The 15377-nt window shown below is 39.9% G+C and overlaps 1 protein-coding gene and 1 long non-coding RNA gene across 3 annotated transcripts in view; one reads left to right on the top strand and one right to left on the bottom strand.

Annotated features, from left to right (window-relative positions):
* Positions 1 to 10312, bottom strand: part of tmem164 (transmembrane protein 164) — a 25890-nt gene extending 15578 nt beyond the window's left edge. Inside the window, exon 1 of the mRNA XM_020600521.1 lies at positions 9511 to 10312. Within this exon, the coding sequence (XP_020456177.1) occupies positions 9511 to 9948 (438 nt within the window). The 5' untranslated portion in view covers positions 9949 to 10312. The remainder of the gene's footprint in view (positions 1 to 9510) is intronic.
* A 37-nt stretch (positions 10313 to 10349) lies between these two features.
* The window catches only part of LOC109960436 (uncharacterized), a 7279-nt gene continuing 2251 nt past the window's right edge, over positions 10350 to 15377 (top strand). Inside the window, exons 1-3 of one of the 2 annotated variants that reach the window (XR_002275000.1) lie at positions 10350 to 10424; positions 10831 to 10969; positions 11667 to 12202. This is a non-coding gene — a long non-coding RNA (uncharacterized LOC109960436). Of the gene's footprint in view, positions 10425 to 10830; positions 10970 to 11666; positions 12203 to 15377 lie in introns of those variants that run through there. The other variant, XR_002275001.1, reaches the window with a different exon arrangement.

Here is a 15377-nt window from a genome sequence, read left to right on the forward strand (position 1 = left end):
ATAATTTTTTAGTATATTACTTGTGTGGTGTAGAAGAGAATTATTTATAATCATTTACTGCTTGCAAACCAATGATGGTAAGATGATGTCATGGGGTAGGACTGGATAAGTCTGACTTCTTCCTACTCCATTCAAGCATGTACTAGGTATAAGTAAATTGATATTGGATCATGTGTATGTATGTTGTCATATCAACTGTTTTTACATGCTTGAAAGAATAAATAAAATCTAATCTAATCTAATTAGTGCGATCTATCGACTGTACTCCCCAAATATTACCAACATATGAACATTCCCACCTGGGACAAGAACACTCTGGATCATGTTTACAGTAACATACGTGATGCATACATGGCTGCACCTTGCCCCCACTTCGGATGCTCGGACCACATTTCTTTGTTCCTGTATCCAGCTTACAGACAAAGACTGAAACAAACAAAACCTATCACCAAGCAAATTAACCTCTGGACCCCAGAGACTGAAGGCACCCTGCAGGACTGTTTCGCCCAGACAGACTGGGATGTGTTTAAAGCTGCAGCAACCTCAGACGACTTTTCTGTCAGCGCAGAAGACTATGCTGAGTATGTGAATGTGTACATTAGCACTTGTGTTGACAACATTGTGCCCACCATACAAGTCAGGAGGTTCCCCAACCAGAAGCCCTGGATAAACTGTCAGGTACGCCACATGCTGCGTGCTCGCTCTTATGCATTCAGTTCAGGCAATGAGACGGAGTACAAAGCTGCGAAGTACAGACTGAGGAAAGCCATCACCAGGAGGCAGTACAGAGAAAGCTGAATGGCTTCTATTCTACTGCTGACTCCGGGCGGATGTGGCAAGGCCTGCAGCACATCACAGACTACAGGACCACCACCAGCATCATCAGCTCCACAGACAGTCTGCAGGATGACCTCAACACCTTCTACACCCGTTTTGATACCTACAGACACAGCACAGAGAGGACTCTCACACACACACACCGAGACCACCCGGCCCCCCTCCCCTCTTTACTGTCTCATCAGGCCAGGTATGCAAAGCGCTGAGGAAGATTGACCCCCGCAAGGCAGCAGGACCGGACAACATCACTGGGTGGGCTCTGAGAGCATGTGCCAACAAACTGGTTGATGTTCTCAACTCCATCTTCAACCTTTCCCTCAGCCAGACCACCGTTCCCTCCTGTTTTAAGACCACAACCATCGTCCTCCTTCCCAAGAAGAGCCCAGTCACCTGCCTGAACGACTACAGGCCAGTGGCACTGTAGTCGGAGGGTTCACCTGCAGTATGCCTACCGGCCCAACAGGGCCACCTCAGGCGCCATCGCGGCTGCACTCCCACACTCTCACCTGGAAAATAGAGACTCCTAAATCGTAGGGCTGGGCAATAAATCGATTTTTTTTGAGCAATTAACTCAAATGTTTAGTTTACATCAGTTTGTTTGAATGAGAATCGGTTTTATCTTTAACATCCGCCGATGCTCCCCTCTCGGCTCCCGTAGTTCCGAGTGGGCTCAGCCCACCCCCTGCGCGTTTGCCATAGAGATAGCATGGCAGCAAGCAGGGAAGAACCCGTTCAGAAAAAAGGCACAGTGTCATCAGTAATATGGAATTGGTTCGGTTTTGCCGTGTCAGACACAGAACAAACAACACTCCGCTGCAAAGTGTGTTTAAAGTCTGTTGCTACCATAGGTAGCAGTATGACCAATTTAATGCAGCACCTCAAACAGAGGCATGCTGCCGAGTGGGAGAGATGTCGCGCCCTACAAAACAAACGGGACAGCGAAAGCCAAAGTACACCCGCTAAAAAACAACCCACAGTCTTACAAACGGTATCCCATATGATAGGAATAGGGCCCGATGGAAATCGATCACGGAATCTGTCGCGATCTATATCGCAAAAGACATGGTGCCCATATATACTGTGGAAAATCTGAGGTTTAATCACATGCTGAAAGTTTTGGACACCAGGTATGTTTTACCAAGCCGCAAATATTTTTCTGAAGTTGCCTTGCCTCAGTGATATGTTTTGTTTGCACTTTATCAGAACTACTTCCTATCTACCGGTGCAGCTTCTGCAGTAATGCAGTCGATGTACCGGTCCGTCGTGGTGAAGAAGGAGCTGAGCTGTAAGGCAAAGCTCTTGATTTACTGGTCAATCTACGTTCCGACTCTCACCTATGGTCATGAACTTTGGGTCATGACCGAAAGGGCGCACCCTTAGAGATAGGGTGAGGAGCTCGGTCACCCGGGAGGAGCTCAGTGTAGAACCGCTGCTCCACCACATCGAGAGGAGCCAGCTGAGGTGTCTCAGGCATCTGTTTCGGATGCCTCCTGGGCGCCTTTACATGTGACAACACCACAGATGACACCAGTCACTTTTTCTTCATTCATTCATTAGGAAGGTGTTCCAGGCATGTCCCACCGGGAGGAGGCCCCGGGGAAGACCCAGGACACGCTGGAGGGACTATGTCTCTTGGCTGGCCTGGGAACGCCTCAGCATTCCCCCGGAGAAGCTGGAGGAAGTGTCTGGAGAGAGGGAAGTCTGGGCATCTTTGCTTAGACTGCTGCCCCCGCGACCCGGTCCCGGCTAAGTGGAGGAAAATGGATGGATGGATGGACTTCCCATCTACTGAATAGCAAGATGTTAAACTTGTGTTTACAGAAAACTTATTTGAAGTGTTGTGGTGTGTGTTGTGTTGTCACTGTTTACAATGGCAGGGCCAGCCATCTTTTATTTTGGCTTCTTTCTCATTGCACTTATCCCAGAAGGTAAAATCACAACAAAATAAAGTAATATTTGTTTTGAACAACTTCTTTGTCATCTGCATATTTATTTTAAGTAGGGGGGAAAAAAATCGATTTATTAAAAAAAGAAAGAAAAAAAATCGGGGATTTTTTTTTAGGCCATATCGCCCAGCCCTACTACATCGGCATACTCTTCATTGACTCCAGCTGTTCCTTTATGTTGACCTCATCTGGGGACAGGGTTAATTAATATTGACTTTTATGTCATATTCCCTTATTTTATTTTGAGGGATTATTTTACCCCCTCCCAAATCTGTGTTCTTTTATGTTCTTTTTGTAAGTGTGAGAAAGATTGTTCTCTTTTTTAAATACTTTTTCTACCATGCAGCTGTACATCTTTTCACACCAATATCATCAACATTCAGGAAAAACAAATAATAAATGAGAAGAAAGAGCATCTTAGTTTGCAGATCTGGAGCTGTCCATGGTGCTGATACAAGAAACCTTTTGTGTGTGACTGTTGTGTAATAGTTTGGAGGTGAAGGGAAACTTTTAAAGGCTCTAGAAATCAAAAGACACTTTTACTAAATAAATTGAGCAAATCAGTATTAACAAAATGGCTGGTTTAACTAAGCATTGGTTTTTATATTCCTGAGGAAGATCAACCCCCGCACCTGCTTTAAGACCACAACCATCGTCCCCCTTCCCAAGAAGAGCCTGTTCACCTGCCTGAATGACTACAGGCCTCCCTACTCTCTGGCCAGAGGTTCAGAAGTGTGAAATGTAGGACCTCCAGACTGAAAACCTCTTTCTTTCCCTCTGCCATCAGACTCCTAAACAGCTGAGGAGTTTATTACCAGGAAATACGTCATGTAATGACGTACTGACAACGTGTACTGTTTACATTCTCAGTTTGCGCATGCATAAGTGCACATTCACTGTTGACTACTGCACATACAGCTCCCATGTAGCATACATTCTCTTATTATATTCTTATATATTTATTATATCTCTTCATTTATTGCTTTAAAGTGCCTTAGATTTAGTGTTACTTATTTATTTACTTTATATTTCATTTGTATTGTGTGGCATTCATGTGGACGGGAAAGTAAGAATTTCATTGTACAGGGAAACGCTTCCGTACTGTGCATATTACAATAAACACTTTGACATGTACATGATAAAGTCATTTATACTATCTGGAAAGTGAATTATTGACAAACATCTTTAAGCAGAAAAGCATGCAAGATGGCAAATGTGAGACTTGCTATACACTAGGGCTGTCACAAATAATGGCAATATTTCAGTGTCATACTACTGACAAGCAACCGTGATGAGAAAAGAAGTTACGGATGACCACCTCTGTGCCCTTACCTAACAGAGCATCAGCAGAAACCTAACTTGTGCACTATACCAAAAGGAGGACCCCAAAAACTGAAACAAAGATTCACTTGCCTAGTGGTGCAACAACCATGGAAAATATCCTCTGCCGTGTAAAACAGCCTGCAAATACATTAGCATTTGTGCAACAAACATGCCAGAAAGAGTTTTTAGTGCCACCGGGACCATTATTACCCCTCTCCGTTCCATAGAGACTCAGGTCTGAAACCTAGACATTATTCTTTATGCTAAAATATTTAATTTTCATCTGTCTTTTACATCAACTTAGTTTTCCACCAAATATCTTGGGATGGGGCAATATATATAAATTCAATATATCATGATACAAAACCAGCACAATATATATTGTTTTGTCTAGCGATATACAGTATATTGTGTCGTCTCCATGCACAACTGACTTCATATTTTTTGTAAATACAAGAACATAAGTCAATGCAGTCATACACTGTTATAACTGAATTTTTAATTGTATGATGACCGAATCAGACTGTACACACCATATTGTGCATCAAATCATATAAAAAAAAAAAATCATATTGTCCCATCCATACAAATATCCTTTTTATGTAATTAAGGTTGTGGTTTGTGGGCCTATGGAGATTTGCATTTAAAAGATTTAACATAAACAATTTCAATATAAAATGTATATATTTTGCCTAGGCTATGATAGGTTTAATCTTTTTTTTTATAAAGGAGAAAAGATATAGCCTACTTGCATTTTTATGGCACCTCACTGCCCTTCTCTGTTCTTCTGTTTTGCATTTAACAAGTCAAGTCAAAGTGTTTATTGTCATGTGCACATAAAGATAACGCATTTACCTGTACAATGAAATTCTTACTTTGCTGTCCACAACTGTACAATTGCCAATAAACAAGTATTTAATTTGTTTTAAAACTGTCGTCTTTGGCATTTAAAAATACAATGCATGCATAATTACAATAACAATGAATTTCATGTATACAGTATAGCCTAGGACTAACACCTGACTATAATAGCCTTTGCAAAATTTGCAAAAACAACAGTGGCAAAAATGGCAGTAATATCAGTGTCAAGCCACCCTAAAATACCACAAGCGAAATTCCTTCATTGTGACACTGTGCCCTAGCTTCTGCAGCACCCATCAACAATTTGGCCCAGGCTGTCTCCACATGCACAATCACAGTTATCAGTCAAACCGGCCTTGACACTGTTGTTACAGCATAAAAGACACAATTAACTCTAATGTTTGCCTCTCTCTATTAATTTTACTACTGAAACATAAACTTGTCTGGAGGTACAACACAATGAAACTTAATGCCCACATCTTTCAGCAACAACATTTTTCACATTCTTGCAAAGCAATTTGAAAGTCAAAGTACAGCTGTAACTGCATAATGATTAATCAAGCTAGAAGGAAAATTTCTGTTAAAAAGAAAGATGAATGGCTTTTTTTTAACAGACTGACAGACCTCATTACTGATAAGCTACACCTCCTTTATCATGTGGAGTCATAAAGCACTACAGTATAGTGCTTTCAGTGTTATCTGAATGACTAAGTCAACAATCTGTTATTGCTACAGCTGATAAATGCGTCTGTATTCGATGACAATGCTAAAACAGTGATATAGACAAGCTCCTATGGAACCTATGCAACCTATGGAACAGAGATAAATGCAAAGTCAAAGTTAATTAAGCAGCTTTACGGTATTTTAAACCCTTATTAAATGTATTCAAAGGCCCATTTTGAAGAGGGAAGAGTCACTGTTTTCTGGAGCCTGTACCAATATTTAACCTCATCAGCGGAACAAAAAGGGAGAATCTATCACTGTTTTAGACAATCAATATGTTTAGTCGCACAGGACAACCACTGTGACCCATCAAGGAAGAAAGGTCACTTAAATTCAATTTTTAAGTCTATTGTATGGGACATAGCACTTCTACAGTAATGACAACCCATCATGAATAAGATGCTAATAATAACAGTGGCCTTCACTAACAGTCTCATGTAAAATCTTATTCCTGACAAGATAGATATAGAGCAAAGATGGGCAGTGATTTTTGAATATTCAAATAGTCATTAAATCTTCTTCTTCTTTCGGCTGTTCCCATTAGGGGTCGCCACAGCGAATCATCTGTGTCCACCTAACTCTATCCTCACCCCAATTAACTTCATGTCCTCTTTCAGCAAACAATAAACAAAAAAGATATCTTATCCACTTGTCTTTGTCCAATGTTGTATTTCACCTAGAAGCAGAAGGGTTCCCAAACGGTAAATTTTAATGATAAGAAAAGGTCTTCTACCTTTGGCTTCTCGTCTGTATTGACCATGACTTTCGCTAGCCAGAGGGCTGGCTAAGCTAAGCGTGCTATTGATGTTTACTGCACTCCAGTCTGCCATTCAATATGTACATGTAGGTACATTTGTAAAAAAAAAGTTCCAAATGCTAAACAAGGATACTGTTAACTATTATTAAAGACTGCATTCAATACACATCTGAACTGTACCTAAAGTCCTGTACCAAAACGAGCAGTGTGAATACATGCACCTTCAAACCCCTAGTGGTGACGCACAGCAAATTTTTTTTTCTAAAATATTCAAATGATTATCAGCTAATTTTTACAGCATTATAACGTGATGCGTATATGTAATAACTGCTGCCTGTAATAAAATTTAATGTCAATTTTTGGAGCGCAATTGTTAGGCTTTCCTCCACTTTACATGTAGAAGTAAAATGTATTTTTATATTTGGCTCAGAAAGCCAATCTGAGGCAGAGTAGGGGTGGTTCTTCACAGAATACAGGTGTGTATGTGTCTCAAACTGTGACACAGACAGAAACAGGGGGGTCAGTCTCAGGATACCACTTAATTACTAGACTATTTTGCTACAAACATTTACTCACCAGTATGGTGGGTAGTCTTCTGAGATTTAACTGCCAAATGGAAAATCTACCCACATTTGGCGCCTGTTAATTTCAGACCCTGCATGCACTTTCACACCATTTTATAAAGCCTCTGATATTTTAGACTGCATATGATGGCCTGCAGCTGCAGTTCAGATGCTAGAGGTTTTTAGTTGATTTAATTTACAAATGAGTTTATTTGTTTAAAGCTACTACCGTATGTACACTGGCAATTTATGTATGATTTTGTTTGCTTCTGTGTAGCTTTGCTGATTTTTTTCTTTAGACTTTCACTAGTTTGGTCTTTGTTGCGTTTTTAAGTGACATGTGCCAGTACTACTCAGCATTATCAGTAATACCTTCTGTGGTCACAATGAGTAGATAGAAATACCTGAGGTGTAATATGGTGTACTCAAACTGAAGAAGGTGTGCTCAGCCATTATAAGTTAATAAGTAAAAATAAATGAGAACATTCGGAGTGCAAAAGCCCCCTTTTGACTTTGTTTCCCTTCCCGAGCACACCTGACCATCCCCTGAAGCACAGCTGCTTTGAATGTCGGCTGCAACTATAGCTACAGCAACACATAACTTGTCACCTGGCACCAAAGGGAATTTTACCTTTACAATTTCCAGCCTATAAAATCTGCTTTTAATTCTACAAATAATTTAGTTTTTATGCATAGTTGCTAAGTTAACTTAAAAAGCTAAAAACAGACAGGAATAAAATGGCCCCTTAGAAAAATCTGCAGTCCTTATTTTTATTGAACTATTTCCAACAGGTCTGAAAGAGTTGTAAAGTACCACACCCATATACTGCAGATCCACCATCTCTAATGAAGACCTCACAAGTGGAGTCAGATTATGAGTCAATACAAGCAGACAGTCAAACAAAGTTAGTAATTCATTAGTGTCCACTGGCTATCACTGTCACGATTCGGTTCCGGTGCTTCCTGTCAGGCTTTTAGTTTTACGTTACTTCCTGTTTTTGTTTTTCACCTCTGTTTCGGTCACTTTACGTTCACTAATCACTTACATTTGTTTCACCTGCTCCCGATAGTCTGCACCTGTTTGCACCGTAATATAAGCAGCCTTCACACTCCTATCCCTGCCAGACTGTTCTACAGTGGTGTGAAAAAGTGTTTGCCCCCTTACTGATTTCTTATCTTTTTGCATGTTTGTCACACTGTAATGTTTCAGATCGTCAAACAAATTTATATATTAGTCAAAGATAACACAAGTAAACACATCATGCAGTTTTTAAATGAAGGTTTTTATTATTAAGGGAAAACAAAATCCAAAACTATAGATCCCTGTGTGAACAAGTGTTTGCCCCCCTGTCAAAACACTGGTTTATCGCACCTGAGTTCAATTTCTCTCACAAGTAAAAACCTTTTCGTTCAATCAGTTCGTCTGGTTTTATAATTGAGTCCACCACTAACACCGTTTGACGTCCTTATACGCCAAATCTGACAATCACACTACCTCCATGTAATCTGAAATAATGAGAATACGTCAATACCGTGCTATGACACATAGATTAAAATGCAACTGACGGTGACCTGTTACCATAACTTGTGGTGTGCACCCATGTACCATTAATAACAATGCAGCAGTGTATGTACAGTGCTTATACTGCATGTATAAAATGTACAGTATACTCTCACGTCAGCAATGAGAACTGAGAACACCTGTGTTGTAAACTATGATTCAAATGAATCAAAAACCAGTGATCTGTGCAGTCATAAACTTTCAAATGGGTTCTAAACAAAGATAAAATCCAGCTTTTATTGCATAGCTGATGTGCTGAATTTGACACGTCTTATTTCATCAGAGCAAAGGTCAAATGTTTGTGATTTTTATTGTTCATTTGCTACGCTGTCAGATTTTTGAGTACCTTTAAATGTGCTATACACGCAATATATGTTTCTTTTCCTTATTTGTCTAATTATTAATAACAGTGTTATGATACATAGGTTTTGACTGTACCTAATCATGGTCTAGGTTGAGGCAAAAAAGACAAAACGACTAACAAAAAAAAATAAAAAAACAAAAACAAACAAAAAAACTTAACACCCCATATGAATATTTTTTTATTCACACAGACACTGAATTAAGTTTTTGCACTACAGTTTCCGTGGTGCTCAAATGACAAGCAGTGTATATGTATCTTAAGGAAACTGAAAATGCTTAGGTAACATGGAATGTAAATTCTAACCTTGGCGTTTCACCATACTGTAAAAGGGCGAGGTCAGGCTAATACGTGGCTGCTGAAAATAGTGTCATCAGAGTCAACTAATATATAACAATATAAATTAAAATTTAAATTCAACCACATGTATCACCCAGTGTGTTTGAAACAAAATATGATAAATACAAGTGTCTTCATATAAATTAGGTAGCTGTTGCTGACATTTTAGCAATTCACCCTGAGGGTGGCCACAAATTCACGTAGCCTTAACGAACACAAATCGGCCGTGTCTTCCTTACCTGAATCATGGTCACGACATGGCATGGATTTAGCAGATATATCACAGTCTTGGTCGAGAATTTGAACCCAACCTCCACCCCAAAAGTCAAGCAGAGGGCAACCAGCAACAGGTTCTTTCCCAGACTATCCTCCTTTGCCCGTATACAGTCTTTCCCCACCACTGTGAACTCTTTGGAGACATTTATTTTCTTCAGTGCCAGGCCAATCTCCACCAAGGAGATGAAGACGATGACCAGACTTTCACTGATGCGCTGCTGGGGCGCAATGAAGGCGGCACACTTAGACCCCCCGTTGCCTTCAAACTTGGGGTCCACCCCGCCGTAGATCCAGTCTAGCAAACTGTATATGTTATATCTGGACATATTCCCTTTCCGGTGTCGAAAAAGATACGAACAAGATGGAATAAAAGACGTCACACCGACTTCTTGGCGAAACATGAACTGCAAGATTTCCCTTTCGTGGTTGAGAGGTAGACATGTATCCACCACCTTGGTAGCTAAATTGCCACGCTACCTCATTTACAGACGGATGAGGAACTTCAGCTAGCAAGAGGCAACTGTGGTCAAGACTACCCGTAGCTACTGCTGGTTGTGGTTTTTGTTAATGGCAAGGCTCTCTCGCGCTTCTGTCACCTCCCTCACACATTTAGAAAATAATCAGCTAAGTTAGCTGAACAAACACAATGGATACATAGTATAGTCATGTCAGGTTAGAACGCAGTTTGCCGTTAGCAACGTCACCGACGCCGAAAAACCAGCTAGCGTAGCTATCAACGCTACCTTAACAGTGTAAACTGAAGGACTGCTGTGGTATTACACATACCCCGAGTTTAGTCTGTCAGGCTGAAAACAGCTTGCATTTACGCAAAATAGGTCGGTGGCCTTTCAAGAAACAATAACAATACCTACAGATAGTAAGTAAAGGAGCCCCGTTTTTCTGCTTGTTGATTAGTCTAGCTAATTACTTGTTGAATGCAGACAACTGCAATCTTATGTGCACATTGCAAAAGAGATCCTGCTACGAGCTTTATAATTAAGCATCGTAGTTCCGAAACGTGAGTATGGCAGCAATACTGTATGTCACATATGGTATTTAAGACTTTTACTGAATGTTCAAATGAGGCGTAATGCCTTTAGACGAATCGTTTTGTTGTTGTTTTTTACTTCAATGATAATCTTATCACACTATTTACGATGCCGAAGAGACAAATCTGAGGGCATTAACGTACCCCGATAAACAAAAGAGTAATCTCTACACACGTGACGCTTGGTAACGGTGCGTTCATGAATTAACTGGAAACTTGTTCCTTCTGCGTTTAGGTGTATGAAGACATGGTAATGTTTCTATTGCTGCCTAAGTCTCCAATGCCTCATCAGCATGGGGGCTCCTCAGCCATATCACTGTTACTGGAATTTCACCACACACTGGACTAATGAGAAACTGTATTATAATAGTAAGGTAGGTAAAATGATTTTATTCCTCATTTTGATTTATAAAGTGTGTGACTCACTGATGTAATCCTGCTACAATTGCACTTTTAGTGCAATATTAATTATCTGATGCTATCACTTTGCAGGCATTACTGTAAACCTGTATGCATACATACATTGGTCATATTTTGTATTTCTGAGACCACACACACTGCCTCTTAATTGCCCTGTGTCACTTGATAGTAACTGTGTGATGGGAAACAGCCCTCATCATGGATATTTATTTACATGTCTCTTCTCTAAGTGTTTAGTACTTTCAACTGTCCTTACAAATGCATGACACCAAAAACAAATAAACCAAAAACTAGATTATTTCCTCATGTGTATCTTCTAAAATATGGACAAAAAAGATCAATGGCCATGGCAATAGGAAGGTTGTACAGTTGAATTCAGAAGTTTACATACACTTAGGTTGAAGTAATTTTTTAACCACTCTACAGATGTGATGTTAGCAAACTCTCATTCTGTCAAGTTGGTTAGAACTTGTACTTTATACATGACACAAGTAATTGTTCCAACAGTTGCTTACAGATATAATGAATTCTAAGTGAAATAATCTATCAAACTCCCCCAGGTATGCTCATATTACCCCGGTTCTTCATTCCTTACACTGGCTCCCAATACAGTACAGAGTTAAATTTAAGACGTGTTTATTTGTTTTTAAGGCTACCCACGGACTCGCTTCGCCGTACCTGTTGGGCCTTCTGTCCAGGTACGCTCCACGTAGAGCCCTTCACTCCTCAGAACAATTGTCCCTGGTTGTCCCACGAGCTCGATATAAAAAAATGGGGCAACTGTTCTTTTGCTGTATATGGCCCCAGCCTCTGGAATTCCCTTCCTCTAGAGATACGGTTTAAGACTGAGTTAAGTCGGCTTTAAAAACCCATTTCTTTATGCAGGCTTTTTATGCTTAATCCGCTCTCACATCCCCTGTTAACGTTGTTTTATCTTGTTGTGCTATGTTACTTCTACTTTGGCATGATACTTTTATAATTCAGTTTTAGAAATCTGTGTTTTAATGTGTTTAGCTTTGATTGTTTTAGCATGGTTTACATTTGGTATATGTGTTTTATTGTGCAGCACTCTGGGCTCCTTAGAGTTGTAGAGTGCTATATAAATAAAGTTTATTATTATTATTATACCACAATTCCAGTGGCTCAGAAATGTACATATACTTACAGTAGTTGACTGTGTCTTTAAAGTGCCCATGACATGCTTTTATGTGTTTTCTGACTTATCTACAATGTTACAGTGATGAATTGTCATCTTAAACATGACTGAAAGCTCAAAAAACAAGGTGTATCCATGTCTTTGTATCTCTATGAAGAATCAGCTTGGTTTATACAGGTCTTGTGAACTTTCACTGGCAAGATTTTTTTCCAGCTATGTAAAGTCCTAGGCAATAGTTCACAGATTTCCTTGAATGGTCATTAGCTCCAGGCAGTTGTACGTTCATACGAGCTTACCTGACATCCACCAGTGCCATATTGAAAGTAGGATTTTTTCGACTGCACACAGTTTTGTGGATATATTTTCCCTCCTGCTGCCTGCACTATGACCAGAGGATGTGGAGAAGAATACAGGGTCTGAGGTTACTGCTTGTCTGGGAATGTTCATGTACAGGGACTCACTGTTTTACCTGACCGGGTCTAACCTACAAGCAGCCGGCTAGTGAAGCCCCCTGGGGCATTGAGTGATCAGCTGTTCAATGCTGGATTCCCCCAGAGCACAGTACCTGTTTGTTTTGACAGCTTGAAGCCAGTGTGTCTGTTATATGTGATGTGTTGCTGGTTAACCAGTGGATTCTAATGAGCAATGATGTTATTGTCGTTGCAAAAATACCTGTTGGGATTCTATGAGGTCACCTGTAATGTGAGGGATATGTGGGAGAAGACGTAGTGATCATGGGTCAGATTTACTGGCCTCGAAGTTTTCACTATTCGGTAGGATGTAATGGTAAGTAGAAAAAATCATGCTGCATGCCTGTTAATGTGTTGTTTCTGTAGAGAGAATTGTTGTAAGGCTGGAGAAGTTACTATGTCTGCATTATGCCAGTTAAAATATGGGGTTTCTCAATTACCCACTTTGTTTAAAGTGCTACAAATCTCTTTTCATTGGTACATTTACCATTGTTTACCCAACTATGGAGCAGAAATTCAAATGAATTAATGCTATTGCACTGTCCACTTTCATATTCTGTTTTGATCATGTCAGGTAGGATTTAAGATACTGTCACTGTCAAAAAAGTATCTTATTTGTCAAAAGTTTTTTTGTTTATGCATTGTTGTAGCTTCCTGACTGGCAATAGGAGTTGTGTGCATTCACAAACTATCCTCTCTTTTTCAGGAGGAGGCTTGGCTTGTGATATTGGGTTTTATCATTTTTAAATTATTACAGGTTGTTTGGAGTTATGATGGATGCAAGATTAATCTAGAAGTATCTAAGATGAAACATTAAATGGCTGAAAATGAGCATGCCATGGGCTCTTTAAACAGCTTGAAAAATTCCAGAAAATGATGTCATTAGAAGCTTCTGACATCATTTGAGTCAATAGGAGGTGCACCTGTGGATGTAGTTTAAGGTCTACCTTCAAACTCAGAACCTCTTTGTTTGACACCGTGGAGAAATCGAAAGAAATCTGGTTCATCCTTGGGAGCAATTTCCAAATGCCTGACGGTTCCACGTTCATCTGTTCAAACAATACTAAGCAAGTATAAACAGCAATGGACAATGCAGCCATCATACTGCTCTGGAAGGAGACATGTTCTGTCTCCTGGAGATGAACATACTTTGGTCTGAAAAGTACAAATCAGTCCCACAACAACAGCAAAGAACCTTGTGAAGACATTGGAGGAAACAGGTACCAAAGTATTTATATCCACAGTAAAACGAGTCATATGTCAACACAACCTGTAAGGCTGCTCAGCAAGGAAGAAGCCACTGCTCCAGGACTGCCATAAAAAAGGCAGACTGTGGTTTGCAGCTGCACATGGGAACAAAGAAATGTCCTCTGGTCTGATGAAACAAAAATTGAACTGTTTGGTCACAGTGACCACTGTCATGGCTTGGGTAAAAAGGGAGAGGCTCACAGGCTGACCTAAAGGGGGGGGGGACACTTCACAAAATAGGTGGCACCACGAGTAAGGAAGATTATTATCTGGATATATTGAAGCAACATCTCAATACAGTGACATCAAGGTACTGGAGTGGCCATCACAAAGACCTGACCTCAATCCAATAGAAAATTTGTGGGCAGAACTGAAAAAGCAAGTGTGAGCGAGGAGGCCTACAACCCTGACTCAGTTCCATCAGTTCGGTCAGGAGGAATGGGCTAAAATTCTAGCGACATATTGTAAAAAGCTTGTGGAGAGCATCCTCAAACATTTGACCCAAGTTAAACAATTTAAAGGCAATGTTATCAAATACTAACTGAGTGTATGCAAACTTCTGACCCACTGGGAATGTGATGAAAAAATAAATCCTTATTATATCCTATTATTCTGACATTTCACATTTTTAAAATAAAGTAGTTATTGGGCCTAAGACAGGGAATGCTATTAGGTTTAAATGTCAGGTGTTATAAAAAACCAAGTTTAAATGTATTTGCCTAAGAGGTATGGAAGCTTCTGACTTTAACTGTATGATTTGGATTATGATGGAACCCAAATATTTCCTTTGAAATCATTTAATTAGATGTGTGGAAAAGGGAGCAAAGTGTAATTGGAGTGAATCACAAAATACATACTTGGCAAAATGAAAGTCCTCTCATTTGTAAACTGGTTTCCTCCATGCTCATTTGGCATTGTGTATCCATTGTAGTAGGAAGTAATGATGTTTAAACTCTTCATGGTAATTGGTGGAAATTCCACCTCCTCTTGCATGTTTGCAAGGGGAGATGGAGTGGACTGGACAAGAGTGCAGGAAATGGGCCGACATGAAATGTTGAGGGAAGGTACAAGAGAAGTGAGAAAGCACTGGGATGTGTTTACACTGTCTGCTTTGGTTGGCCAGTGCTCTGTTAGTGTTGGGATGTGTGTAGCACTCAGTGTAGTGCAGGGTCTATCTGAAAGCAGGTCCAGCATTTTTGCAAATCACTCTGTGCTTAAATATTGTAATTGAGGCCAAAAATGCTTTACTGTGCGCAGTAAGAAATGTGTTGTATTTTGGTTATACTAGTGTTATAGTTAAAAAAACTGAAGCTCAGTGTGTAATCAGTTTCGAGCCTCACAAAATTATTGTATAAATAAGATGAAATTTATGTGAAAAATGATTTCTTAATGGAAAAATTCATTGATCGTATTTTATTATTAGAAAATGGATGGTATGCTCCAAACAGGTTGCTGTGGTGAATCAGGCCTTCATTCAGAAAGTAGACA

Source organism: Monopterus albus, unplaced genomic scaffold (genome assembly GCF_001952655.1).
Source record: "Monopterus albus unplaced genomic scaffold, M_albus_1.0 scaffold47.1, whole genome shotgun sequence".
Lineage (NCBI taxonomy): Eukaryota > Metazoa > Chordata > Actinopteri > Synbranchiformes > Synbranchidae > Monopterus > Monopterus albus.